Genomic DNA, 25,470 nt, shown 5'->3' on the forward strand with positions numbered 1-25,470 from the left:
TTTTGTTTTTCCTAATTTATTCATCTGGGAAAGACAATTGGACAGTATCTTGAAATGTTGTCAGTGGCTCCATTCTAACCCTCCCTCCCCTTCTCAGTGCAGAATATAAATATACAAACAGAACACAAGACAACAGAAACTGGAAACATAAGCACTAGAGGTGGTATTCAGCAGGTTCTGACCAGTTCTGGAGAACCGGTAGCGGAAATTTTGAGTAGTTCGGAGAACCAGCAAATACCACCTCTGACTGGAGATTTTACAGTATCCTTCCCCTACCACACCCACAGAACCGGTAGTAAAAAATTTTGAATCCCACCACTGATAAGCACCCCTTTTTAAGCTCACATAGCTGGTGAACTCAAGGAACAAGAACCAAGCAAATTTCAGAAAGCGATTGAAAATATCATTAGGGCATTAATATTTGGGATAAAAGCATAATCTTAAACTAAAAGTAAGTTCCCAGTTTAAATAAAAAAACTAAAAGTAGTATCCACAGTATGCCACTTAAGATAGAATCTTGGACATTTTTTCTTCTCACGACCCCCACTCCTTCTGTTTCTTGTCTGGCTTGCCTCTTGTACCTACTAAATTATTGTCCATAGTTTCTCATATCCCAGACTAGATTGTCACACGTGACAGAAGCAATATGTCTGCACAATAGGCACAGCATGTTATTTCGTTACATGAAAAAGAATACAGATGCCTCCTAAGGTCACTGGTGATAAAGAATAGGAAAGAATCCCAAAAGTTGTTCTCTGGGTGGTCCTGTTCAATATATGCAATTATTAAATTAGAATGTCTTAAAGAGCACTACAAAGTATATCTAGTCCATAACCTTTGGTGATACCTATGAAATTATTTTTGAAATACACATTGTTCATGCAGCGAACAAGTTACCTGCTTATTTATAATGACCACATTTAGTCTGTGAAGTTTTCCCACACAATGCACAAAAACCTGGACAATATAACTTATACTGTACATTCAGAATTAATTTTTAGAAAGTCTTTATGAATGGAAAAATAGAAAAAGCAAAACAAGCATATATAAACATAGAATGTAAAATTATATGTATATACATGCACATATAAGGTATACGGTACATTTAATAAAGCTAAACAGCTCTTGTGGTTTTTTTTCAAGCCAAGTGGAATTTAGTCAAACTGGTTATTGAAAAGGTAAGATCACTTCAGTCAATTAGTTGTGGTTTCAATCATGCTTCCATTATCAATTGATTTGGACAACTTAGTGGATAAGGTTTAGAGTGAAACTGAAGTGCATAGAACTCTTACAGATGAAAGGAATATGCTCTTAAACTGTCTTTGCCATCAATTCCAGCCACTATTCCAACAATGCTGACATCATCGCATGCCACAGATCTGAAGCCACTATGAATGAAATGTTTGTGTTAGTACTTGGTTAAATAAGTCACATTGAAACAATTCAATGTGTAAAGTACAATAAATCAAACTATGGATCCAGGTTTTACATGAAATGGAATATTTCATTGCAAGCCAATGTATACTCCAAAGCCTACATCACTTGGGTCACTGCATGGTACACTACAGTTGATTCTGTAATTTGCAGTTGAAAAGTTTATCTTTGAGTAATATATTTCAGTGTGATCTCCAGATACAAATTCTTGTGATTATGAAAAATAAATTAGGTTAATTTAAAAATATACAGAGATTACTTGTCATATCAAGAAAGAAAAAAAAAAAAAAAAAAAAAAAAAAAAAAAAAAAAAAAAAATTAAAAAAAAAAAATAAAAATGATGTATAAGGAATTAAAATAAATAAATTTTTTTTTTTTTAAAGAAAAATAATTGATGGGAAAAAAATTAGAAAAGGGGGGGGGGGGGGGGGGGGGGGGGGGGGGGGGGGGGGGGGGGGGGGGGGGGGGGGGGGGGGGGGGGGGGGGGGGGGGGGGGGGGGGGGGGTTATTAAGGGGGCTGGGGGGGGTGTCTTTGGGGGGGGGGGGGGAGCCCCCCCACCGCAGGAGAACGGATCTCCACTCTCCTGTAGACAGTTCTACCGGAGCCCCAGGAGCTGGATTTTTCAATTATTTGCTGTCTCCTGATTTCAAACTCTATTTTAGCTATTTAGAAGCAATCCTTCCAGAGACTAGCTCTCAGACAAAAAGCTGAGCCAAAAGATGGGCGGGCCAGCCAGGGACTGGCTTTTTATAGTGGCAGATTCAGCTCTATGACATCAGAAGGAAGAGCTTAACCCATTCCTGGACTCGTCTTGCAGCGTAGATAGGGTGTTCTCAGGTAATTATACCAATGCCCATTTTAAATCTGCCTTTCAAAGAGAACACCATGGTTAATTATCAACAAATCAGGTTAAAATATTCTCTAAATAATCAGCCTAAAAGGGTCAGGTTAAGTTTGAAAGCTGAATAGGAAAAGGAAACTTTCAACCTGCATGCAACAACTTGGGGAGGGATGGAGGAATTTCTCTCTGCAGAGAGCCTGCATGAATACACAAAAGACTTCTCTGCTACATCTTTAATAGACAAGTTCAGGCAGGAGAAACTCAACTAGTTATCTGGGAGTCCTGAACAAGATAAATTGCCAGTGGGTGCTCAATACTATAATCACATTTGAAAAATAATAAATGAAATGTTAACACTGTCACGAGGCTGTTAAAATGCCAATAAACCATTTTTTTAAAAAATGAGACTTACCTTGACCATCTGTGAGATCCTCCCAATAAATTATAGCAACTTGTCAACAAAGAGGATTTGCTATTTTTCCAGAAGTATACACGAAGTGAAAAGTCCATGGAAGATGTCACGACATGAAAAGGATCCTGGAGTAGGATGGAATGGTGAAAACAAGTTGGATAGTAAATATACCTAATACCTGTGCAGAGCAGAAAGTAACAACTAATCAGAGGTTGGTTTTTGGTTTTTTTTTGCAAAACAATAGACTAATGTCTGTAAATAAGGAAGAGTCACTATACCACCCAAATAGATGTAATAATTTTATGATGATCCTTGAAAGCCATCAATACAGTCCCGCTCAGAGAGTATACTGTCAGTTCTGGTCCAGCTGCTATAAGAAGGGTTTGTTTGCCAAATCCTTTCATACTTGTCACCGGCTGTTGGGCTGGTAGTGTGAAGCTTGCAATCTGTTTAGCTTTTGCATAAAAAGAACATAACACTCATTCTTGTGTCATATATAAACGATTGAAATTTGTATTCTATTTTACCCAATAGTTGTTTGTCAATATTGATTAGGAATTCTGAGAATTGCAATCCTGATAACTGCCAAAGGTTATCAAAGATGGGAAGACAGTTTCATGTAATAATATTTTATTACTAATTTTATTTATATCCTGCCTTTATTATTTTTATAAATAACTCAAGGGGGTGAATGTATCCAACAGTACTCTTTTCCCCACAACAAAAAATCTGTGAAGTGAATTGACAGACTAGAACACGGCCATATCTAATAAAATGAAATTCAATGTAGAGAAAAGTGAAGTCCTACGCTTAGGCAATAAAAACCAAATGTACCCATATAGACTGGGTGAAACCAGGCTCAATAACAGCAACCATGAGAGGGATCTTGGAGTCTTAGTGGACAACCAGCTAAATATGAGCCAGCAGTGTGCAGCAGCAGCCAAAAAAGCTAATGCAATCCTAAATTGCATTAACAGGATACAATCAAGATCAAGTGAGGTACTAATACCACTCTATAAAGCCTTAGTAAGACCACACCTAGAGTACTGCATCCAGTTTTGGTCACCACATTATAAAAAGATGTTGAGACTCTAGAAAAAGTACAGAGAAGAGCAACCAGGATGATTAGGGGACCGGAGGCTAAAACATGATGAATGGTTGCAGGAACTGGGCTTGGCTAGTCTAGTGAAGAGAAGGACCAGGGGAGACATGATAGCAGTCTTCCAATATTTGAGGGGCTGCCACAGAGAGGAAGGGGTCAAGCTATTTTCTAAAGCTCCTGTAGGCCAGACAAGGAATAATGGATGGAAACTGAACAAGAAGAGATTTAACCTGGAAATGAGAAACTTTCTGACAGAACAATCAATCAATGGAACAGCTTGCCCTCGGAAGTTGTGGGAGCGCCATCACTTGAGACCTTCAAGAAGAGATTGGACTACCATTTGTCAGAAATGGTGTAGGGTCTCCCACTTGGGCAGGGGGTTGGACTAGATGACCTATAAGGTCCTTTCCAACTCTGATTATCTGTTAAGGATCTGTTAAGGCTGAGAGGGGTAGGCTCAAAGTCACCCAGTCTTCTGGCATAGCATGAGCAATGGGACTTCCCCATTCCTCCAGAGACATCTTGATGGCTACCACCTACCAGAGCCTCTACACTTGGGGCATAGGGCTGCATGGACACTCCATATTACCAGCTAGGTCTGTATCATAGGCATTTAGAGTCTAGACAACCATTAGTGTGCAAATCTAAGCTTATCTTAACTGAAAGCAATAAAAGTAGAAAGAAATAAAAGAATAAGAACAGGCTTAACCAAGGGCAGGAGAGCCTAGTAAAGAATAAATTTTATTTATTTTATTTATTAAATTCGTTTGCTGCCCATCTCACTGCAAGGTAACTGGGCATCTTACAACAAATTGCAAGTCATCAGAATCTGTATATTACCAATCAACCAACAAATTCAACCAACAAATTATCTGCTATAGTTCTTTTACCCTTTTCTCCATTCCAACTATCATATGCTCTAGATTATCAACTATTGATTTAGAATATGTATATTACCAATCATCTAGGCAATTCAACCAAAATCAGTTATAGTTCTTGTACCTTTCTAGATTACCAACTATTTTTTGTACACATTCTAGAAGACTTTGTGGTAGCAAAGCACGGTATGAGTATTTTAAATAACAAAGAATGAACACTGTAAAGGAATTAAAGTCTCTAGATTTTCTACAGAACATCAAATAGAGTAAATTATTTTAGAAGATTTTGCAATCTAAGAAAGCATTATTCCTCTAAAAGCTGTCAAAAAGGATTCCCCCCCCCCCCAAAGAGTATTATTCAGGGATTAGAAATAGCACCTGAATATTTGGCATAAATGATTTAAGAGAATGATTGCCATTTCATAATATCAAATAGAAGTTAAAGATAATAATGTAAAATTATTGATTGAGCAATTATTGAGGTCAAAGCAAATATGTATAGAAAAGCTTTGGACATATTGTCAAAAATAGTATATATTTTGGATATATTTAGTCTTAATAATGTTACTGCCTGACAATAAATTATATATATTTTTTCCATTATGGTCCAGCACATTTTAAATATCCAATGGCATATCTAATATCACACAACAATTTGATGAAGCCTACCTGTAATCTTCTTTTTGTATTTAGACTTCTCAATTACCATATCAAAGCTATCAATGTGAAACATCTCATTTTTGTACAAAATGGCAATTCTTGCTGATTCAGCTGGTAACCAGCACATCACCCGACAATAATTTGTAATAGGTAAAGGACTAGATAGCATCAAATCATCATCTTCTGGCTGAGTTGCATAATATATGTTAAATACCTGATAAGCAAAATAAATTGGGATTCAAAAATTTAATTTATACGTTTTAGAAGTATCAGTGCTACTTTTGAACTTGTATGAAAAATGTATGTCAATATATTAAACTTTCTATCCCAACTAAAGACCTTGATTTATCTCAGTAATACTGTCTATGCATGAGATAAAAGAATTGGTGTATCCATTCAGCTCTAGCCAGCATGGCCAATGGGAATTATAGTTCAAATGCTTGGGAAAGCACCTGGTTATCAGCGTCTGGTTTATATTGCTTGGCAGCAACTTTCCAAGAAATCCTTTTTAAACCTCTCTAAAACTCTGGCGTTGAGCCTTTGATCTGCAGGTAACCCATGGCTTCTAATACCTGACCTCTCTTATTTGAATTGCAAAGCTCCATTCTGCATCATACATGACTTTTGAAACTTGCTCCCATTTGAAAAATGCAAATCTTACTAATAAACATAGAAGTACAGTTCTTTGAATCTAGGCTACTATCTACAGGTGAAACCTCGACATTCAAGATCTGCTGTAGGCAGATTATACAAATTCATTAGAAAAGTCAGAACATAATAATTCTCCTTAGTTTTCTTTAGCAACTTGTTAAAGAAAGGCAAAGAATAAAAACCTATTTTATTTACTCATATAATGAGTCAGAATCAAAACTCTCAGGATGACGGGTAAAACCATAATTTTGCCTGTAACCATCTTCAGTCCGTAATAGCTGAGATTAATTTTGTGACTGCATTTCACAAATGTTTTCCCAGAAAGAACAGCTGGGTAGAAGCAGTAGCAATCCGATTCAGAATGTCGATAATGTGAAGGAAACCTAGAATTTAAATATTATGGCCATTCCAAAATTCACCAAGACTGCTTCATGTCTGAAAGACCATAGAATCAAAGAACATAACAGTTACAAATGATTTTGTAAGTCACCAACCCCAAACCAATGCAGAAATCCATTAGGTAGAAAAATCATTTTTTGTATACATTCCTTTGAAGGAAAGTCTCAGTCCCTCCCTTCCTCACCTTGAGTTTAATCTCTTAACTGTTAAGACATTTTCCTTTCTATTTCCTTGCAATTCTTAACTCTTGCTTCTTGCTTAGGCTTCTGAAACAATTATGAATGATTTTTGTCCTGTTTTGCTGCAGTGGCACTAGATCTCAACAGACACATTTAATAATAATAATAGAAACCATACCTTTGGTGAAAAAGCAGCATCTCCAGGACAAACAAGTATCCATTGCCCATTTGGTGAACACAAAGACAACTGTATACCACAGTTCTGAAACAATTTTTTGTATAAAACTTGGCTTAGATCAGTTGCTGACAAGGTATGAAGTGAGCCTTCTTCAGTGCCCACCTAAACCAAAGAAGGGGAAAAAGCATGTAAAATACAGTGCCTTGAACTTTAGAGATGCTAATTATTTCATAAAAATTCAAAATAACAGAATGGGGATAGGCAAAAGCTGCTCTACTACAGCCAATTTCTGGCGAGTCAGTATCTACAATAATTGCTAAGCTAATTGGACCATAATCTAATTCTATCAACTCTAAAGCCTTGAATACCAACCCCTGAACTACAAATAATATATTTCTCATAGCTGAACAACAGGGCAACATTTGAGCTTCTTTGCTAAAGTTTTTTTTTCTACAACAAGAAGAATCCGGCATCTTCAAAACTTCCTGCATTAAGAAAGACACAATCCTATTCCTCCAAGCAACTATGAAGAACACAGGACCGATCGCTTTTGCCATTTAGGGAGAGGGGGAAATCCCAGGTTTTAAGAAGGGAGATGTGGGAGTTCCAAACAATGGGAAACTTCCCATGCTTCATGTCTAGAGGAAATGCTGCTAAACGGTGAAGGAAGAAAAAGGCTCAACTTTCCAAACTCCATGGATGTCCCAAGACATTATGGGCAAAGGGATGGTACTCATTTCAGGCTGCCACAGCTGCCACAGCTAAAGAGGCTACTTTAAAATGTCCTATTTTATAAGTATTTGGCAATCTGAAGAAAGTTTCCTTGAGAATGGCGATCAATTCACATAGTGTGCTACTTACCATTAAGAATGGGTTATTCTTTATTGTGTAGGCTACCATACAGGATGGTATAGATGACACTGAAAAAGTTGAAAGCTCTTCCCCTGTAGTCCCATGCCAGAGTTTGATTGTCCCCTCAGTGTCTGCTGTAGCTGCCAGGTTAAATGCAGGAAATGTGATAATACCTACTAGTGGAAATCCCTGTTGGGGACTAGACCAAATCTGTTTACCCTGATAAAAGCAAAGAAAAAAAGATCATTCTATTTGATAAGTATTTTTTTTAAAAAAAAACCATCTTCCTGTTAGTGCAATTATTATTGCAAATGTATGTACCATGCATTCTTTTCAATCTAAAATACTTTTCCATTAAAAGATACCTAATTTCTGTTCCGATACACTTGTTTGGTGAAAAACTGCTTTTATTGGTGTTTTTTTATTGGTGATAAAAAAAAATCTCGACCCCAAATCATGTTGCTTTTATCTTGTTGAAACTTGTTCACTTAATCTATTTCTTTATTAGATCATAATAATGAGTCAGACTTTCCCATTACATTTCAAAGTCCCAAGCTGTGGCCAAAAATTCCTAAAAGAATTCAGTTCATTTCACATAAAATAACAACTTCCCTTGGATCACGGTTGTGATGTCTATGCCCCGCAAAACCATTAAATCAGAGAATTTAAAAATGTCATTGTTGTAAAAACAGTCTTGGGGGAAAAGTGTCTAAATATCCAGATTTGTAATACTTTATTTCCTTTCATATGATTTTTTGTTGTTATCTGTATCAGGTATGTCTTCATCAGCTATTTTTCATGTACTGCATTCTTGAAAAAACAGCAGATTGTTTATATAGCTCGCATTACATCTTCAAAATAACACTCCACTTTGAGAACTTGGAATGTTATTTAATGCTGTTTCCTGAAGATGTTGAATAGAGTGGGTCAACCTTTTCCTACTTGCATCTTAATGCTATTATGAAAGAACTTCATACAACTTATCCTTCCCCCTGGAACTTTGGGAGTCCTTTCTACCTCTTCATTTGGATCAAACGATGTCCTTGAGAGTAAACTTTCAATTTAGGGGAAAAAAATGGAAGTCACGTGATGCCAGGTCTGGACTGTATGATGTATGATGTAAGACAGTGAGGTCTAACTTTGCAATTGCCTTTTGGGTGGCTGATGAGGTGTCAGGTTTAATACTGCCACCTTCCAGCAAAATTTATTTCATGCTTCTGGACTTTGCTTAAGTCTTTCAAAGTTTTGAATGTTACAGCGTAGCACTGAATTGATAGTGGTGCCAGGTTCCAGGAAGGCCATGTGAATAACACTATTCAAGTCCCCAAAAATTGTAACTATGACTTTTCCTGCCAAACCCAGGGTTTTTGTTTTTTTTAAGCAAATGAAATTTAGTGATATTCCCTGGACGAGTGTGTCATTTCAAGGACACAATGATGATCCTGAGTGTCATCAACTGTCACAATGCTCAAAAGAAAGTTATCTTTATTCTCATAGCATGACATTATTGCTGGCAAAATTCAGCTGTTGACATGTTCATCTCTTCCATCAGCATACAAAGGATGCATCTTGCACCAACCTTGCAATGTGAAAGAGCAGCAACAATCTGACCTATGAAAAGCTTGACATACATTTCCCTTTGATCTGCTGATTGTTCATCAACCACTGCTATCAGCCTTTCTCACATGAAACTCATCACTTGTCACAGATCATTTGCCATGTTCTTGATAACAAAATTCAGTTCTCCTTGATTCACTATCTTTAGATTTTTGACCCAGCAATGCACAATGCTCATTTTACCACCATTTTCCCCATAAACAATTCTATATTCAGTGGCAAAATTCAATTCAGGGGGTTCCTTTGGCAATCAAACATTTAATCATGTATATTGTTTGACTGCACTGATGAGTACTCACATTAGAATTCTGAACAATAGTAATGCAACCGTTAATCACGGTAATTTCCTACCAACTGAAGTAAAAGATTAGATACAATATAGGTAGTTCTCGCTTTATGACCACAATTAGGATCCTAACTTACATCATTAAGTAACATAGTTAAGTAAGTCACGTCTGATTTTACAATCATTTTTGTCATGGTCATTAAGCAAATCACAGTTGTTAAATAAATCTGCATACTCCATTGACTTTGCTTGTCAGAAGCTAGCTGAGAACATTTTAGATGGTGATCACATGGTTCTTTTTGTCTATAGAAGTTAAGGAACTGAACAGTCTGTATGCATACTACAGATAGATCAAAAAATGTTTCCTTTTGTTCTAGAATATTCTTATAAGCTATAAAACAATTGTAAACAGCATCTCTGAGATTCTGCTCAAGAGCATTCATTTCTATAAGAACCATCTTCTAGTCTACCCAGGCCAATATTTTTTTCTTTTAGGATTTATGATTGTTGACTACGATTGATGTAACTATACCTTTTCTTTCACAGCATTGATTGTTTGCATCTCACTGTATAAAACTGAATATAGTGTCTTACATTTTCTTTTCTTCTATCCTTTTGTTTATCTTTAGAAGCTGGTTTGCTTCTAAAGCAGGGCTGGGGGAAAATGGGCTGAATTCTCTATTCACATTATTCTAGATTATGGGGCCAGGAGATGGAATTATAAAAAATATTTCTGTATTTGCTTTTTGACCTTTCAATCATCAGAAAGGAAGCACATTAGGGGTCGGGGTAGACATCAGATGAGCCACCCCTGAAAGATAGGTGGTAGCAACAGGAAATTATCGAGCCACTATCCCAAAACAGGAAGTGGGACAAGGGTGTGATGTTGCAGGACTCTTCTGGAAAAGGAGGTTTCACAGACTTCCAACTTTCAAACAAAAGGCTCAATATGAGTATCAATGTTTTTTTTTTTTAAAAAATAGTTTTTTATGTACAGCATTTTTTAAAGTCTTTATATATTTATTCAATTTGATACCAGCTGACTCCAAATGACATCAGCTCACAATACACAAAAACAATGCTGAATAAAAACAATACCATAGATATCATCAAACACAATCAGACGCAGACAAAGAAAAAGGCAAAACATCCCAGCATCAACTAACATCCAACAAAGGAGGCATCAGCTACTTTAGCCCAAGGCCTAGGAAAGAGCCTTGTGACTCTTCTCTGCAAGTCTTTGAAGTTATTTACAGTTACTCCACATGCTCCTTTTTCTTACCTCTTGGATATTCCATGCCCTGACTGTGCCATCAGAAGAGACAGTACATACAGTGGACTCTACTTTTCCTGTTGCAAACATATGCTCCTTCTCGGATAGATAAGCCATTTCATATATCACTCCTGCAGCAACACAACAGATCTTTGTTTAAAAGCAAAGTATTTGGGAGCTTGATTATTAAGTTCAATTGCTCCAAAACAAAAAGTTTCTATAGTTCTGAAAATTAAACAATCAATCCCACAGTATTTTCACTTTGCATAATACACTGTAAATTTACAGTCAACTATAAGTATCAACAGTTGGATCAGCTGTAAAATTTTGGATTACAAATGAGTAGAAAATTTTAGATCACAAACTTAAGAGAACTTTTGCAATTTATTTGTTGGAATGGTCTGCAATGATGCAATTGCAATGGTGGAACCGCATCCTCCAATGCAATTGATTTTTCTTCCCTCACTCAACTTCCTAAATAGAAAATTGATCCTAAGCCCTGTTAACAGTGGTGATATTCAGCTGGTTCGTACTGATCCATGTGAATGGGTAGCAGGAATTTGGCGTGGGTAGCCGAACCAACAGTAACTTCTGGCTGGCTATGCCCCTGACCCGGTCACCCAGTCGCTGCTCGCTTGCTTGCCCCGCCTGCATGATGCTTGCTCACCCCGCCCGCCTGACGCTCGCCCACCCAGTCACTCCTTTTCCCCTCTTCCAACAATCAGCTGTTCCTATGAGCAGCTGTGCTGGGATTCCCCTTGCTTACTTACTGCTCCCCCGGAGGCTTCCAAGGCCCAGGAAGGCAAGAAATGGAGGGGGAGCCCTAGGGAGGCCCCAACATGAAGTGGAGGGTGCTGTGAGCCCCCCCATGCTCCGTTTTTTCCTTCCTGAGTCCAGGGAAGCTTTCTGGGAGCAAAAATGCCCCATCAGGAGGCTTCGCTGAGGCTCAGAAAGCCCCAAAATGAAGCGTGGGGGATTTGCTGCGCGCCCCCACGCTCCATTTTCTGCCTTCCTAAACCCCAGGGAAGCCTTCTGAGGCGCAGAAGGCTCAAAAAACAGGGTGGTGGGTACTGCCAAAAAAAAAAAGCCACGCCTACCCAGTCATGTGGCCATGCCCCCTAGCCAACACCCCCTAGCCACATCCACAGAACCGGTAGTAAGCAATTTTGAATCCCAGCACTGGCTGCTAGGCCATTCCAGCCAGGGTAGAAGGCATTTTGGTGGATGAATTCATTAGGCTTTTTGAGCCAATAAACATTTGCATTCAGAGACCATGACAGTAATGGAGGAGCTAAATTAGACTGAACTTGAGAAATTATATAGGTTTAGTTTGTTTCTACACTTGTATGAATGTATGAGGATGGACAGATGGATAGATAGATGGATATGGATTCAAAAATTTTCCAGAAAACTGGTTTAAAATTCCCTGGAAGCCCAAAACCTAGGATTGACAAGCTACTGATTGGGAAAATATTTGATAACTGTGGTACATATACCAGATACATTTTCTCATACTATGACCTCTTGTTTTCTACTGCAGAAATGGAAGTTCTTATTTTTCTGAAGACAAATCATATACATAACCACAGTATAATGCTAGTTGAGAATTAGAAATGATTTCAACATATTTTTTTCTTCTAAAATTTACCACATTTCTCATACCATTGTGTCCTCTTATAGCTTTACATGTATAATCAACAGAAGGCTGTCCTGATTTCATCTTAGATTCAAGATTTGAGCGATGTAGATAGTACTTTTTCCAAGAGTGCATTCCTGGGATCACAGAGATATTGCAGAAAGCCCACCTTTTTAGACACATATTTCTATAAATATAAACAATTGCACTATTACTGTGACATTTAAATTGCTTTCTCTAAATCTACTTTAGTAAATAGCAATTCTAATTTTTTAACAACTATCTTCTGTAAATATGATTTATTAGATTAAAAAGAATGTTGGAATATTTATTTTAATGTCATTTCTGAATACTTCAAATCTCATTTGTAATATGAAAATTAAAGTAAATATTAAGTAAATATATTATGTAAATAAAGTAAATATTAAAGTAAATATTAAATATTAAGAGAACAAAATATCATTAACTCAATAATTACTAATTATAGAATTATAATAATTATAATTATACTAATTACTAATTATAATTACTAATTACCTACACTTAACCGTCAGTGGAATATACAAATATGCAAGTGTTTACAACAGGCACATGTAATTATTTAAACATTTATATTCTGAAGCTTTAAAATTATAAGGTTGATTCACAACAATAAAATGTAATTGCACATTTAAGGAAATAAAAATAGCAAATATAAGCTGATTCAGAAAATGAAATTGACATTTCTGATCAAATGAGTATTTTTTTGAACAAGACAGTCTTTATCAAATGCTGAAATGCTATTAAATAGAAGACCAAGAAGGCCTTTTTCTTTTTTGCATCATCTGTACCTGTTAAACGGAAGGCTCCGCAAATGGTGGTCCTGTATTTGTATTATATGAAATATAATTATGTCCTTGATACAACCAGTTCAGCTTCCCTATCTAGATATTGCCATGGAGTTCCCAGGCAGTGAAAGACCAATCAGGTCTGCCGAGTCTCAGCAGGTGGCAGCACCTGGCTAGCCTTTCTTATAAAAGGGAACTTTTAAGACTTAGTAAGCAAAAAGGTATTGTTATACTATTTCCACAGCATTCACCAAGTACATCTATTAACTGACTTTTAAGAGTGCACAGAGATTTTGTCAGGCTGGAAGCCTAGCTAGTCTAGCATTTTGTTGATATAGAAATTAACTAGGCACTTCTTATTGAGCCTGCAGATCTGGACTACAAAAATCCAGGCAAGTATAAGATGGCCTTTTGCTGGCCTGAACTTTTGCAGCTGAGATCCAGTAACCCTACTTCTAGGAAACCCACAAGCAGGATGTGGCAAAAATAACAATTCACCCTTCCACCTAACAACTATGAATAAATTGTTGGGAAGAAGTGTATCTTCATCCAGCAATCTGTATCTACTAACATCAATTCTTGGATGAAATCCAGACCTTCCCACCATTTCTTGCTGCTCTCACCTCCAGAGAAAAGTGGTCTCTGCTGCCTCGTTCCATGCCTAAAATGGGAAGGAAAGGAATGGCAGGTTTCAGAAGCAGTTTAAGATTCACTGGACCAAAAGACAGAATTCACAACTTGCACCAACTATGATTTGATTTAACCATGGTAGAATAAACCATAACAACATGGCTCATACCACAATGCTTGGGTTCATGCCACACACTGAACCCCAAACATGCCTAACATACTGTGCCAACCCAGTCTCTCTGACTAGTTTATAGTTGTGTGTGCTATAAACCCAAATGAGATTGAATAAATCATGGTTTAGTGTGCCATGCAACTAAAACCATTAGCTATGGCTTAGTAAAAATTTAGGAACTCAACCAGTGCTTGAGAAACTGCAAGATAATCCTATACTGTGTTTACTCAAGGACCCAAGCCCATTTTATTCAATATACACCTAATTCCCAGAAAGATGCTACTTTAGGGAGAAACAAGAACGTGTTATTTAGTTTTACCCTTAAAAGAGTCCTACAAGTGGCATCAACTCAGCTGTTAAAGCTATTCCTGGCATCAGGTCAAGCGGGGCCAAATGCTTTATTGCCTATGAAAAGCTCCGAAGCCCTCAAAATAAGAAAATATAGAGGGCAAGCATGTTTCCAAAGTGACAAGTAGAGCCCTCTCACACATCATCCAATACTGAAGAACCCAAACTGGATCCAGCATGTAAAACCTATAAAAATCGGATATGCCGTCACGGCCAGCCGAGTTCCCTAGAAAGGGCGAGACTTCCGGCTCCTTTCTGCAGCGACGCGTTGGGCGGTTAAAGGCCCTTGCGGGGATCGCGGTGTCCTCTACCCTCTATTAAACTAGTTGAAGATTTGTTTCGAAAACAACTATTTGGAACTCCCTTTCATTTTCCTTGGACAATTTTAAGGCCCGTTTGGGACGTTTTCCCTCCCGCAAGAGCACTCTTGTTGGCAAATACGAAAGAAAGGATCGAAGTTAGCGTGATCTTTATGCTAGCACCCCGACCCGTGGATTGCAAATCTCGCGCCCAACAGCCAAGAGGGGATTTAGGCAGCTATAATAGCAGCAGGTTGGGAAAACCGCTACTGTATTGTGCATGACTGGACCACCGCGGTGTATCAGCCAAGTACGCACGATGCTGCGGGGTCTACATTGGGAAGCGGATGTACCTTATTCACTTGAGCTACTCTGAGCAGATCCGGCACTTCCAAGTACGAGAAGAGATGGATAATGCAATCCAAAGACAGCGACTCGGCACTCATCGTGCTTTCAGGCGTCCTCACAGCCAATCTACTGAAATATTTTTCTTTTCTCTCCACGCCCCAGCCGAATGCAGCGCTGGATCACTTCGTCGAGGCGGGATTAAAATTTCGGATTCCCCCGTGACTTGTCTTTCAGCTGCCCGTCAAGAATCAGAGCGGCAGACTTAAAATATTGTGTGCACCGAGGTGTGGAGGACGACTGATCCGCTCAGTTGCTGTATATCATCACTTAATAGTTCTTTTCAGGAAATTGATCACTTTTATAGGAACATATTTCTAATACCAAATAAATACCAATACCGTTTATTGTAAAAATAAACCCAAAGTTATTATCCTGGAACTCGCCAAACATTTGGACTCCCACAATTTCAGACAAATTGGGAAAATGCAACAGCAATGCATCTGGAAGGTATCCAGGTTGAAAAATGCTAAAACACCATCTTTCCTAGTAATTTTTATAGAAAAACTGATGGATCTTATTTCTTTATAGACAATATATAGTCTATCAAGTTTTTCTTAACTGAAAGTCAATCCCACAGCAAATTGGCTGAGGGTAAGAGGAAAAGAGACTTCAGCTGTGCTTTTGAACACAACAATGAAGCAGTTCACACAGTGGGCTAACACAGTTTAATTATGATTTTATTATAATTTTCTGGGATCAAATAATATGTTAGGCATAATATACAAGTTCTGAAAATCTTTGGTCCTTCAACTCTGTTGTATAGTATCTCCCATTCTCAATCACACTACCATAGCTTTCATTTGTTTCCAGTTTAAACCAAAGGGGAAACATGGTACCTAAGTTTTATTGTATTTTGTATCGTATGTAGATGGGTGTGATCATGTCACTAGACAAGCTTTAATCAATCATTGCCACCTTCCAAGGGAGATGCTCCTATTTTCAAGAGAAACAATTAATACATTATAGTGTGTTATTGCTATTCATCAGTCAGTCTGCATGTTCTTAATATATTTCCCAGTCACTACCAATAAGGACAACTTATTTTGCTAAGTGGAAGGGCAGCTCACTAAAGATAGAGATAATGCTAAAAATAGAGATTATGCTAAAGATAAAGACAGACCGTACGGAATAAATCTTACTTTTGAGGCACTCACGCTTCTCTGACGAGAACCAATCCCTGCCCTATCCAAGCTCTTTTTAAGAGTAGGCCCACGCTTAGAAATTCTTCCAAACATTCATACCCGCCCCAGGCCCTTCGCTCAGGTGGGCTATCGTGCATCTGCAACTAGGAAAGAAGCTATATCTGCCTGTTTGCTGAATGTGCTGCAATTTTTGCAATCTGCAGGAAGATGCATCCGGTTGTCCCCCAACCAGCCACTGTGTAAATATTTTGAGCGGAAGTTGGTGTTTTCCAAAGAGATCGGCCCAACTCACCCACTTTACCCCCCTTTAGCCCCCTAGGCCCCTGTCTGGTTGGCTGCTGACACCGGGGGGGGGGGGGGGGGGGGGGGGGGGGGGGGGGGGGGGGGGGGGGGGGGGGGGGGGGGGGGTGGGGGGCGGGGGGGGGGGGGGCCCCGGGGGGCGTTAACCTCATCTGTTGAATTGCTGAGGGGGAGAAGTGGAAGCACCAACCCTAAAAAATAAAGCACGAGGGTCCTGAATACTGTTTAGAACTGTTTAGAAGGATCTTCAAACTTGGCAAGTTTAAGACTTGTGGACTTCAACTCCCAGAGTTCCTGAGCTAACGTGACCGGAGGAGGAATTCTGGGAGTTGAAGTCCACAAGTCTTAAAGCTGTCAAGTTTGAAGACCCCTGGTTTAGAGATTCGAAGGTATTCTGCATATTGCTGCAGATTCCCAGGTGCGCGCATTCGAAGCCCCTTCTTACATACGGAAACGGGGCACAGGTGGGAAGCGGAAGAATTTTTTTACATAGCCAGGCCGACCACCACTTAAGCTCATAGTTCCTCCCTTTTCTTCGGGCTTCCTCGTAGGCGATCCTGATTTTTTTTTCCGGTTCCCATATTTGCGATTCCTCGTGGCTCGTTGGTAAAACTTGCAGGCACTCTGGGAAGTGTAGTTTGCGCTAAGACAAGCTGCGCCCCGCTAGATTTCTGCTTTGGTCTATGTTTAGAAAGTAACGGGTGTAACCTCCAAAGGAAAACACGCCCTCATCCTTAGTAACAAAGGCGTGGGCAGAAAAGAGGCATCTGCTGAGAGGTTGCTTGTTGATTTACAATAGCTCCATTAGTAACCTTTCTTAGTGACTTAGTGTGATTCTCTATTCTTTTACTGTTGATGAGAAAGTATGGGGAGGACCATTTATTTATTTATTTTTACAAGATAATGGTAAAAAGCAAAAACAGTTATGAATACATGGATACATATAAGGAAAAAAAAAGAAAAACAATAGGACAGGGAGGTAGGCACGTTGGTGCGCTTTTGCACGCCCCCTACAGACCTCTTAGGAAAGGGGTGAGGTCAATAGTAGACAGTCTAAGGTTAACGTTTTTGGGGTTTTGGGAAGAAACCACAGAGTCAGGTAGAGTATTCCAGACATTGACCACTCTGTTGCTGAAGTCGTATTTCCTGAAATCAAGTTTGATGTGATTAACCTTGAGTTTGTATCTATTGTTTGCTCTTGTGTTGTTATGGTTGAAGCTAAAGTATTCATTGACAGGTAGGACATTGCAATGTATGATTTTATATACTATACTTAGATCACAGAATCCTTCACCATTAGTTGTGTAGTCCATATGTTTTTGCAGTGTAAGAGTTGCAGATTACATGATAGGTTTTTTCCCTGAAACCAAATTGTTTATTAGAGAGTAGGTTGTTTGTTTCTAAGTGGAGGATGATGGATTGGTTAATAATTGATTCCATGACTTTACAGGTGACGCAACATAAAGAGATTGGTTTGTAATTTTCAACTAGGCTGGGGTCTCCCTTTTTGAAGATGGGGATGACCGTTGCTTGTGACCATAGTTTTGGCAAGGGAGCTGGTCCTGAAAGATTTTTCAAAGATTATGCTTAGAGGTTCGTCTATGGCAGTGGATAGCTTTTTTAAGAAGTAGGCACATATTCCATCCGGTCCAATAGATAGAGATGGTTTTAGATTGTGTAGTGATTTTTCAACATTGTCTTCCGTAAAATCGATATATATTAGATCATTGTAGTTGTCTGTGGTTCGACTAGGAAATACTGGGCGTGATCCATTGCTGTTTACAAATACTGAGCCAAAGAATGTGTTAAAGAGGTTGGCTTTAATAGTGTTGTCATTGCAGTCCTTACCATTAGGTCCTTTCAGGGGTGGGATGGACCTTGAGTCTTTTAGTTTGTTGTTTACAAAATTGTAGAAAGCACAGGTGGAATTGGTGCGTAGAAGGTTTTCTTCTTGTTTAATATGATAATTGGTGCATTCAGTCTTTTTCTGGTGGCATAAATTTTTGTATCTGCTTTTGAAGTTGACAACGTGACCAGATTTGTTTTTCCGCCAAAGTGATTTCTTTTTGGATTGACACTTCCTTTTTGTTATGGGTAGTTTGTTTTTTCTGGTTTTGGGAGTTGTTAATGGTCCATATAGTTTGATGACTCTTTTGACTTCAAGTAAAAATATGTTGTAGTGTAGTGTACTGTAGTCTTCTATCTACAGTATTGCATCCAGTGAATAGAAATTGCCAATCAAGAGATGAGAGATCGTTGTTTATAAAATCATAGTTGCCTTTTTTGAAGTTATAATTGGGGATTCCGTCGTTGTGATGATTTTGTGTGGACGTATGTTGAGACAAAAGTCAATCATGTTGTGGTCACTGTTGGAAAAGGGTTCTTTAATTTGTATTCCGTAAATTGAATTCAAACTATTGCAGAAGATGAGATTGAGGCAGTTGTTAAGTCTAGTGTTGTTGGTTACTAGTTGTTCTAGTCCCAGATTTATTACTGCATTGTAGAAGGTTGCATGTGTGGGTTCAGTTTTACATTCGTTAAGGGTCCAGTTAATATGAGGCAGATTGAAGTCACCAAGAAAGATAAAAGCGTGTGGGCAGGATGCTGCCCATGTTAGTAGTGTATTTAGCTTGTTTGCATGTTCGATGTCATAATCAGGGGCTCTGTAACATAGTAAGAACCAAAATGTGATATTTAAGGACAGTTCAGTCTCAGGAATAGCAAGCTCCTGGGTAAATTGGATGTTTTTTAGATGTAGGGACTTTTTATAGAAGATAGCAATACCACCTCCTCTATGGATTTCACGATCTGATTGGTAAACATGATAATCTCTTACTGTGGTAATGGAGTCAGGGAGAGATGCGTTGAGCCATGTTTCACAGGCAAATATAATGTCGAATTTAGCCATATTTAGTAAGAGGAGAAATTCAGGTATTTTATTTACAAGGCTTCTTGCATTGAGTAGCTTGCATTTAAGGCCAGTTGTGGTTGGAATAGAGGTAGTTAGGGACATGCGTGCCTAGTTTTGAGTGATGTTGGATTGGATGGGGTGGTGTTGGATGCGGAATTGTGGGTTTTGTGACTTTCTTCTGATGCAATCAGCTCTGTAGTCAATGTACAGGTTCTTTTCTCCATTGTCTAGACGGTTTTTGAGTTCTGCACGGAGTTCACGGAAGCAGATTCTTTGCAGTATGGATAAGTCTGGTCCTGAGCAAAGTTTTTTGTGGTTGGGATTGGTTTTTGCAATGGCGTTTATTGTATGAGTGAATATGCATTCGCTGGACTCATTTTTGCATACAATTCTACATAATCTTGGGGCCACAGAACGGTCATTGTATTTGCACCCAGGGCCATCTCTGGTTATTTCAATGAACCATGTTGGCTGTGTTTGCAGGACACTGAACCACGAAAATCACATGAAGAGATTTTCTCCATGATGATCTGTCCCCTAAGCTGGACTTTCAGGTCTCCTACTGATGCATTTATCACCACTGCAACTGACTCCACCACCCTTTTTGCTTATGGTGGTCCTCTTTTCTTTCCTTCCACCCTTGCCAGCACTGGAGCCTTCTCCAGAGAACCAGGGCTTTACATAAGATGTCCAAAATAGAATAATTTGAGTTTGGTCGTATGTGCTTCAGAAGTCTGGATTGATTTGCTCAGTAGTGCATTGGTTTAATTTCTTGGCATGTTTGGTGTTCTCAGGAATAGTTAATGCGCAGTTCAGGGCAGCTTGTGAGATTCTGCAAAACTGATGAGTGAATAGAGCCTAGGAAGGGAATGTTTAATTTACATGAACACTGATGGGATACATTGAGCACAGAAAGTGTGTTTGGCCCTAAGTCACCCTGTGGGTTTCCATGGTAGTAGGTGCACTTGTTCCTGGACCTTTCCACTTCTTATCCAAGACCTGAACCACGTAATTTTCTAAGAGATGTGTTTGTTTATTTATTTCTAATGTAGATTTGTAAGGCCACCTAATTCATCATAGACAATGGATGGCATACAATTAAAAACCAGAGAAAAACCTAAAAAGCAAACAATAAGTTTAAAAAATTAAATTAAATATAACAGGGAGAACCACATACCACAGGCGTAGAGAGCCTTGTTCCATTCAGATGTAGACCTCTGTTGTCCAGATTGACTAAATTTTGAATCCTAGGCAAATGAAGTTAAAAAAGGTGGAAAGACGATATTGAATACAGAGTTGGAAGAAACCTTGGGGGTGATTTGGTCCAACCCCTCTGCCCAAGCAGAAGAATGGCTGCTTGATTCCTTCTTAAAAACCTTCAGTGTTGAAACACCCACAATATCTGAAGGCAAGCTGTTCAACTGATTAATTGTTCTCACTGTTAGGAAATTCATCCTTAGTTCTAGATTGGATCCCTAATAAATTTCTATCCGTTACTTCATGTGTTGTCCTTAGTGATTTGGGGAATAGGTTGACCTCTCTTCCATACCCTGTTCCTGCAACCATTCATTGTATGCTTTAGCCCCCAGACCCCTTAAAACCTTTTACAAATAGCATGATAGATAATACAGTATATTCAGAAACCAGTTCCACGAGAAAGTTAAATGTGTTAGGCAATAGACCACCTGTGCAATGGGAATGTACCAGATCCAGATGAAATGGATCTGTTGCAGGAGAAGAAACACTTTAAGAAGAAACACTGATGTGACTTCTTCATGTGCCAGCTGAGAAAATTGCCCTAATGCCCACCTTCAAACAAAGATCATAGTGATTCAAAATGGATTTTAATGTTACTAAATGTTTAAAATTAACTGTCCCAATTGCCTAAAGTGATGATACCAACTTACCTCTCCAGAGAATAAATTCTAATAAATGTAATTTAGTGAAACTTTTTCAAATAAAAATATAAAGGCTTGCATTACAAAGCTTGCAGACCTACTCAATATGTTAAACATTTCAATCTGTGGTATTTTTCCCTTTATGTAATGCTCTGTTATGGAACTGGAATAGAACACAAGTCCATACATTTTTATCACGATCATTGTTGTATTTAGTCATTCTCTCTGCTGCTTAGGGAAAATCTGAATTATATTTTATCTAGCTCAATTTGATATAGTTCAGTTTTTGTGAGGAGAAGTTCTTGGTTATGTAATGTTTCCTTAAAGAACTACAATCCCCGTACCTACTTTAGTGCTTATTGTGCGTTTCTAAGTCAGTGCTAGACAATAATAAATGAGGCAAATTACATATCAGGATGTGTTAGTGATAACTGTTTTCCACTAGAAACAGAAACAGTGAAATTTTCCAGCACAACAGCAGTACTATTTTCCCCTGGCCTTCCTCTGTGGGCCAACAATAAATTCTGCCTTCTGCTGACCACTGGCTTAGTTCCTGAAAATACCCAGTGATCTAATAACATCCTATTAGCAGCTCTTGAAATGACCTAGACACCAAAGAGAGGTTGGTGGACCTAAGGGAGGCCTAACCTTCAACTTAATCTTTTCTTGTCTCTGTGTCCAAAAAAGATTTGCATGTATGGCTTGAGTCTGACCCAGAAATTATTACAGGGTGTAGGATATTTTGTGCAAATAAGGAAGGGCAAGGTCCACAAGATGAATCATTAAAACATCCATTATCCTAAGGAAAAACCTTTATGGGTGGATGTGCAATGATAACTGCCCTTCCAAGGTAAAAAGCATATTCTGTTAACTACCCAGTACTGTTAGACAACTGAAATAAAATATACCTTAGATATTGATGAAAGAGCATTTAAAACCAAGCTGTGGAACAAATCTTTTAGGAGCAATCAGGAAATAAGTGAAAATAATTTTAGCACCTTATACAGAAAATAAATGAAAAGAGGAACACCTGTTACAGTGGCAGGAAATAAGATTTTATAATAATTTAATTTTTGGCAAAGCATGGCAGTTGAACTTCCTGAATGTGTGTGGTTTTAAATAAGGTAAAAATCTTCTCTCTTTTCAGTTTCCACTGAAAATATTTCAGGGGAAATCTAACATAGACCACTTGGAACGCATTTCAGTTTTCTGAATCCAAGTGTGTCTTAAGTTGAAACTTTCAAAAACCAGGAGGAGGCAAGTTTGTAAGCAAATGGCCTGGAATCCTAGGAAAATTTAAAATATTTGGCTTCTTTTTGGAGAGGGAATTTTCAAAAGAAACATAAAATAGACAGAAATATAGTAAATGCCTATTGGAAACATGATTCTATCCTGTGATTTTTTTTAAAAAGTGTTATGCATAATACTTTCTGGCTTATCTTCAATATTCTACATCAGGGTTGTCAAATTTGCGTTCTGCGGGCTGGATGCGTCATATGCTGGCTCCGCCCTCACCCAGTTTAGTGAAGGGGGGGGGAATGTCCCGATACGTCATGTGATGGCATGAGGTTGACAGCCCTGTTCTACATGGAATAGAAGGCATATTATTTGTTTTCACCCAGTTTCAAGCCTGTTACTAATTATTTCATTTATGCTGGGAACTAGAGAGGAAGATGAGAGCCAGTTTGGTGGTGTGGTTAAGGCACCAGGTTACAAACTGAGAGTCTGTGAGTTCTAGTCCCACCTTAGGAACAAAGGCAGCTGGGTCACTTTGAGCCAGGCTTATCCCAAGTCATAGAAAGGAGTTAATGGCAAACCATTTCCAAAACATCTTGTAAGAAAAAATGCAGAGACTTGTACAGGCAATCAAAGAGAATGAAAACAATTGAATGGATATATCAAAAATATGATATAAATTTGTTGGGTCTTTGGAAGGCTTCCAGGGGCTTTAGATGTCATCCACGAAGGTATCCTTCTGGAACAGTCTGATATAGATTTAAGACACACTTTTATACTTTAAAAAAACATTCTTTTCCACAATATTTTGTTTTCATTCTTTTAGTACTTCCATTCCTTGACACCGTGTAATGGTATACATGCATGTATAATACAGTATGTCTATAAAATGTTGCAAATATAAGGGCCAAGGCTGGTGGAAGACATTTTGCTGCTTGAAGGGAAGACTATGTCTTCTCCCTCTCTTAATCTTAAGTGAATTGGCTTGAGAGTTGAATCTTGCTTTAAAAGTGGTGCTCCCACAGCATCGTCTAGTAATGGAATACAGGATAGGCCTTGGGACAATTCTAGTTTAGGCTGGTTGCTACTATGACATTAGTGTTTCTCAACTTTGATACCTTTAAGCTGTATGGACTTCAACTCCCAGAAATCCTCAGGCGATACGAATTGTGGGAATTGGTCCACACAACTTAAAGTTTTGCAAGGTTGCAAAACACTGCTCTATAATGTTGCCTCATGGTGTCTCACAGTATGATATATGGAACTATGAGCTCTGATTCCTTTACAGTACAAATCAAAACTCTAGGTATTATTTGTGATACTGCAACAAGGTGGAACACCTGTGATCTTCTACATGTTACTGAATTATCCCTCACAGAATCCTTCACCATTAATCATGCTGCCTGAGGTACTAGAAGTTTAGTCAGCAGCAGCTGGTATACCACTTGTTTTAAACCCTTCTTTATGGTTTAATAATGCTTTAAAATTAATTATTCAAATAGTTTATTTTGAGAAACTTCTTCCTGATCCTCCCTTGAAAATTGACCCAGAACAATAAGAGCAGCCAGCAATGGCAATTGCATCCATAATGTTTAAAAGATATTGCCTTCTTGAAAATGGCCGCTGTAGAAAAAGATCTTATCCAAGTGATCATCAGATATACGAAAGACCTGATTCAAGGTATGACATCTTGGGATACTGATAACTGGTGAACCTTTCTTGTTGTCTTGAAATGTGAACATTTTCTGAACCACAAAGGGACATGTTAGTACTTGGCTTTTGCTTTTTTTAAAAAAAAATATGGCATTAGGCTGGCAGTGTTCACAATGATAGGTATGATGCTTTCCTTTCATTTTCTTCTAAATTATTGTTTGGAAATAGGCCTTTTCAAAAAACAGATGCAAACTAAATCTCAGCACACAAGTAACCCTTGACATAAACAAACATTAGTTTAACAGTTTTGTCCAGAATTTCAAAAGACATACTTTGATGAATCAGCAAAGCTGCCATCTATTAAAGCAAGATTCTCAATTATCTTACATGGCCAATGTTTAATTATACAAAAAAAATCCCCACAGTACTCTTTATATAACAGACATTCTTATGCTAACTTATAGTCGATGTAAAAGTATAACATATAAACTCTACAATTCAATTGAAAAACAAACTGAAATCTTTTAAGGGGAAAAATAACAGTAAAAACATACAATAACATGGCTGTATAAGTATGCACACACTCTCATAACTAGGAATGTGGCTGTGTGCAAAATTAACCAATCACATTTTAATTGACATTAGTACACACTTGCCACCAATTATAGTGATACTAATCAAGCCCATATAAAGTTCAGCTCTTCTTTGTAGAATGTTTCTGATATTTACTCACTTGCCTTGTATAGTAAAAGCCATGATCTGCAAATAGTTTACAAAGCATCAAAATGATCTCATTATTGGAAGGTATCAATGAGGCTTACAAATTTTTTCCAAGGCATTAGATACACCATGGAATGCGGTAAAGATAGTCATCAACAACTGGAAAAATAATGGCAACAGTGATATTACCAAGAACTGGATGTCCCTCCAAAATTGATGAAAAAACAAGAAGAAAACTGTTTGAGAGGCAACCAAGAGGCCTACAGCAACATTAAAGGAGCTGCAGGAATTTCTGGCCAGTATTGATTGTGACATATGACAATCTTCCATATTCTTCATATGTCTGGGTTGTAGAGTAGGGCTGCAAGACAAGCCTTTTCTCACAAAGAAAAGCATTCCAACCTGGCTACATTTTGCAAAAACCTACATCAAGCCTAACAAAAGCATATGGGAAAATGTGCTTTGGTCTAATGAGACCAAGTTGAACTTTTTGGCCATAATTCCAAAAAAATATGTTTGGCATAAAC

The 25,470-nt window shown here is 38.2% G+C and overlaps 1 protein-coding gene and 2 long non-coding RNA genes across 6 annotated transcripts in view; 1 reads left to right on the plus strand and 2 right to left on the minus strand.

Annotated features, from left to right (window-relative positions):
- FBXW12 (F-box and WD repeat domain containing 12) lies at positions 1 to 17,100 on the minus strand. Of its 4 annotated transcripts, none has more exons than XM_087954813.1 (11): positions 16,971 to 17,100; positions 15,029 to 15,397; positions 13,850 to 13,887; positions 12,426 to 12,586; positions 10,773 to 10,894; positions 7,597 to 7,806; positions 6,736 to 6,897; positions 5,338 to 5,542; positions 2,967 to 3,142; positions 2,689 to 2,813; positions 1 to 1,388 (listed from the first exon to the last, which is right to left on the minus strand). In XM_087954813.1, exons 2-11 carry the CDS (start codon positions 15,119 to 15,121, stop codon positions 1,289 to 1,291), a joined length of 1,392 nt encoding a protein of 463 aa, XP_087810939.1. In that variant the 5' UTR covers positions 15,122 to 15,397; positions 16,971 to 17,100; the 3' UTR covers positions 1 to 1,288. The 4 variants fall into 4 exon arrangements, with proteins under 4 accessions (XP_087810939.1, XP_087810940.1, XP_087810938.1 ...); XM_087954814.1 differs by lacking the exon at positions 16,971 to 17,100 and adding an exon at positions 16,223 to 16,530; XM_087954812.1 differs by lacking the exons at positions 15,029 to 15,397; positions 16,971 to 17,100 and adding an exon at positions 16,223 to 16,502.
- The window catches only part of LOC148132028 (uncharacterized), a 42,782-nt gene continuing 17,312 nt past the window's right edge, over positions 1 to 25,470 (minus strand). Inside the window, exon 2 of the long non-coding RNA XR_015747520.1 lies at positions 1 to 154. This is a non-coding gene — a long non-coding RNA (uncharacterized LOC148132028). The remainder of the gene's footprint in view (positions 155 to 25,470) is intronic.
- The window catches only part of LOC148132029 (uncharacterized), a 13,758-nt gene continuing 5,169 nt past the window's right edge, over positions 16,882 to 25,470 (plus strand). Inside the window, exon 1 of the long non-coding RNA XR_015747518.1 lies at positions 16,882 to 16,943. This is a non-coding gene — a long non-coding RNA (uncharacterized LOC148132029). The remainder of the gene's footprint in view (positions 16,944 to 25,470) is intronic.

The sequence above is a fragment of the Notechis scutatus genome, chromosome 2 (genome assembly GCF_049901735.1).
Source record: "Notechis scutatus isolate UNSWTSFEM ecotype Mainland chromosome 2, rNotScu1.2, whole genome shotgun sequence".
Classification (NCBI taxonomy): Eukaryota; Metazoa; Chordata; class Lepidosauria; order Squamata; family Elapidae; genus Notechis; species Notechis scutatus.

What these genes read in the sequence shown, in the direction of transcription:
- FBXW12 (XM_087954812.1), bottom strand. Translation starts at nt 16,318, where the DNA reads ATGTTTGGAAGAATTTCTAAGCGTGGGCCTACTCTTAAAAAGAGCTTG. An exon ending in GAAGCGTGAGTGCCTCAAAA is followed by an intron (nt 13,888 to 16,222) that starts GTAAGATTTATT and finishes TTCCCATTTTAG; the next exon opens with GCATGGAACGAGGCAGCAGA. An exon ending in AGCTATAAGAGGACACAATG is followed by an intron (nt 10,895 to 12,425) that starts GTATGAGAAATG and finishes GTGTTGCTGCAG; the next exon opens with GAGTGATATATGAAATGGCT.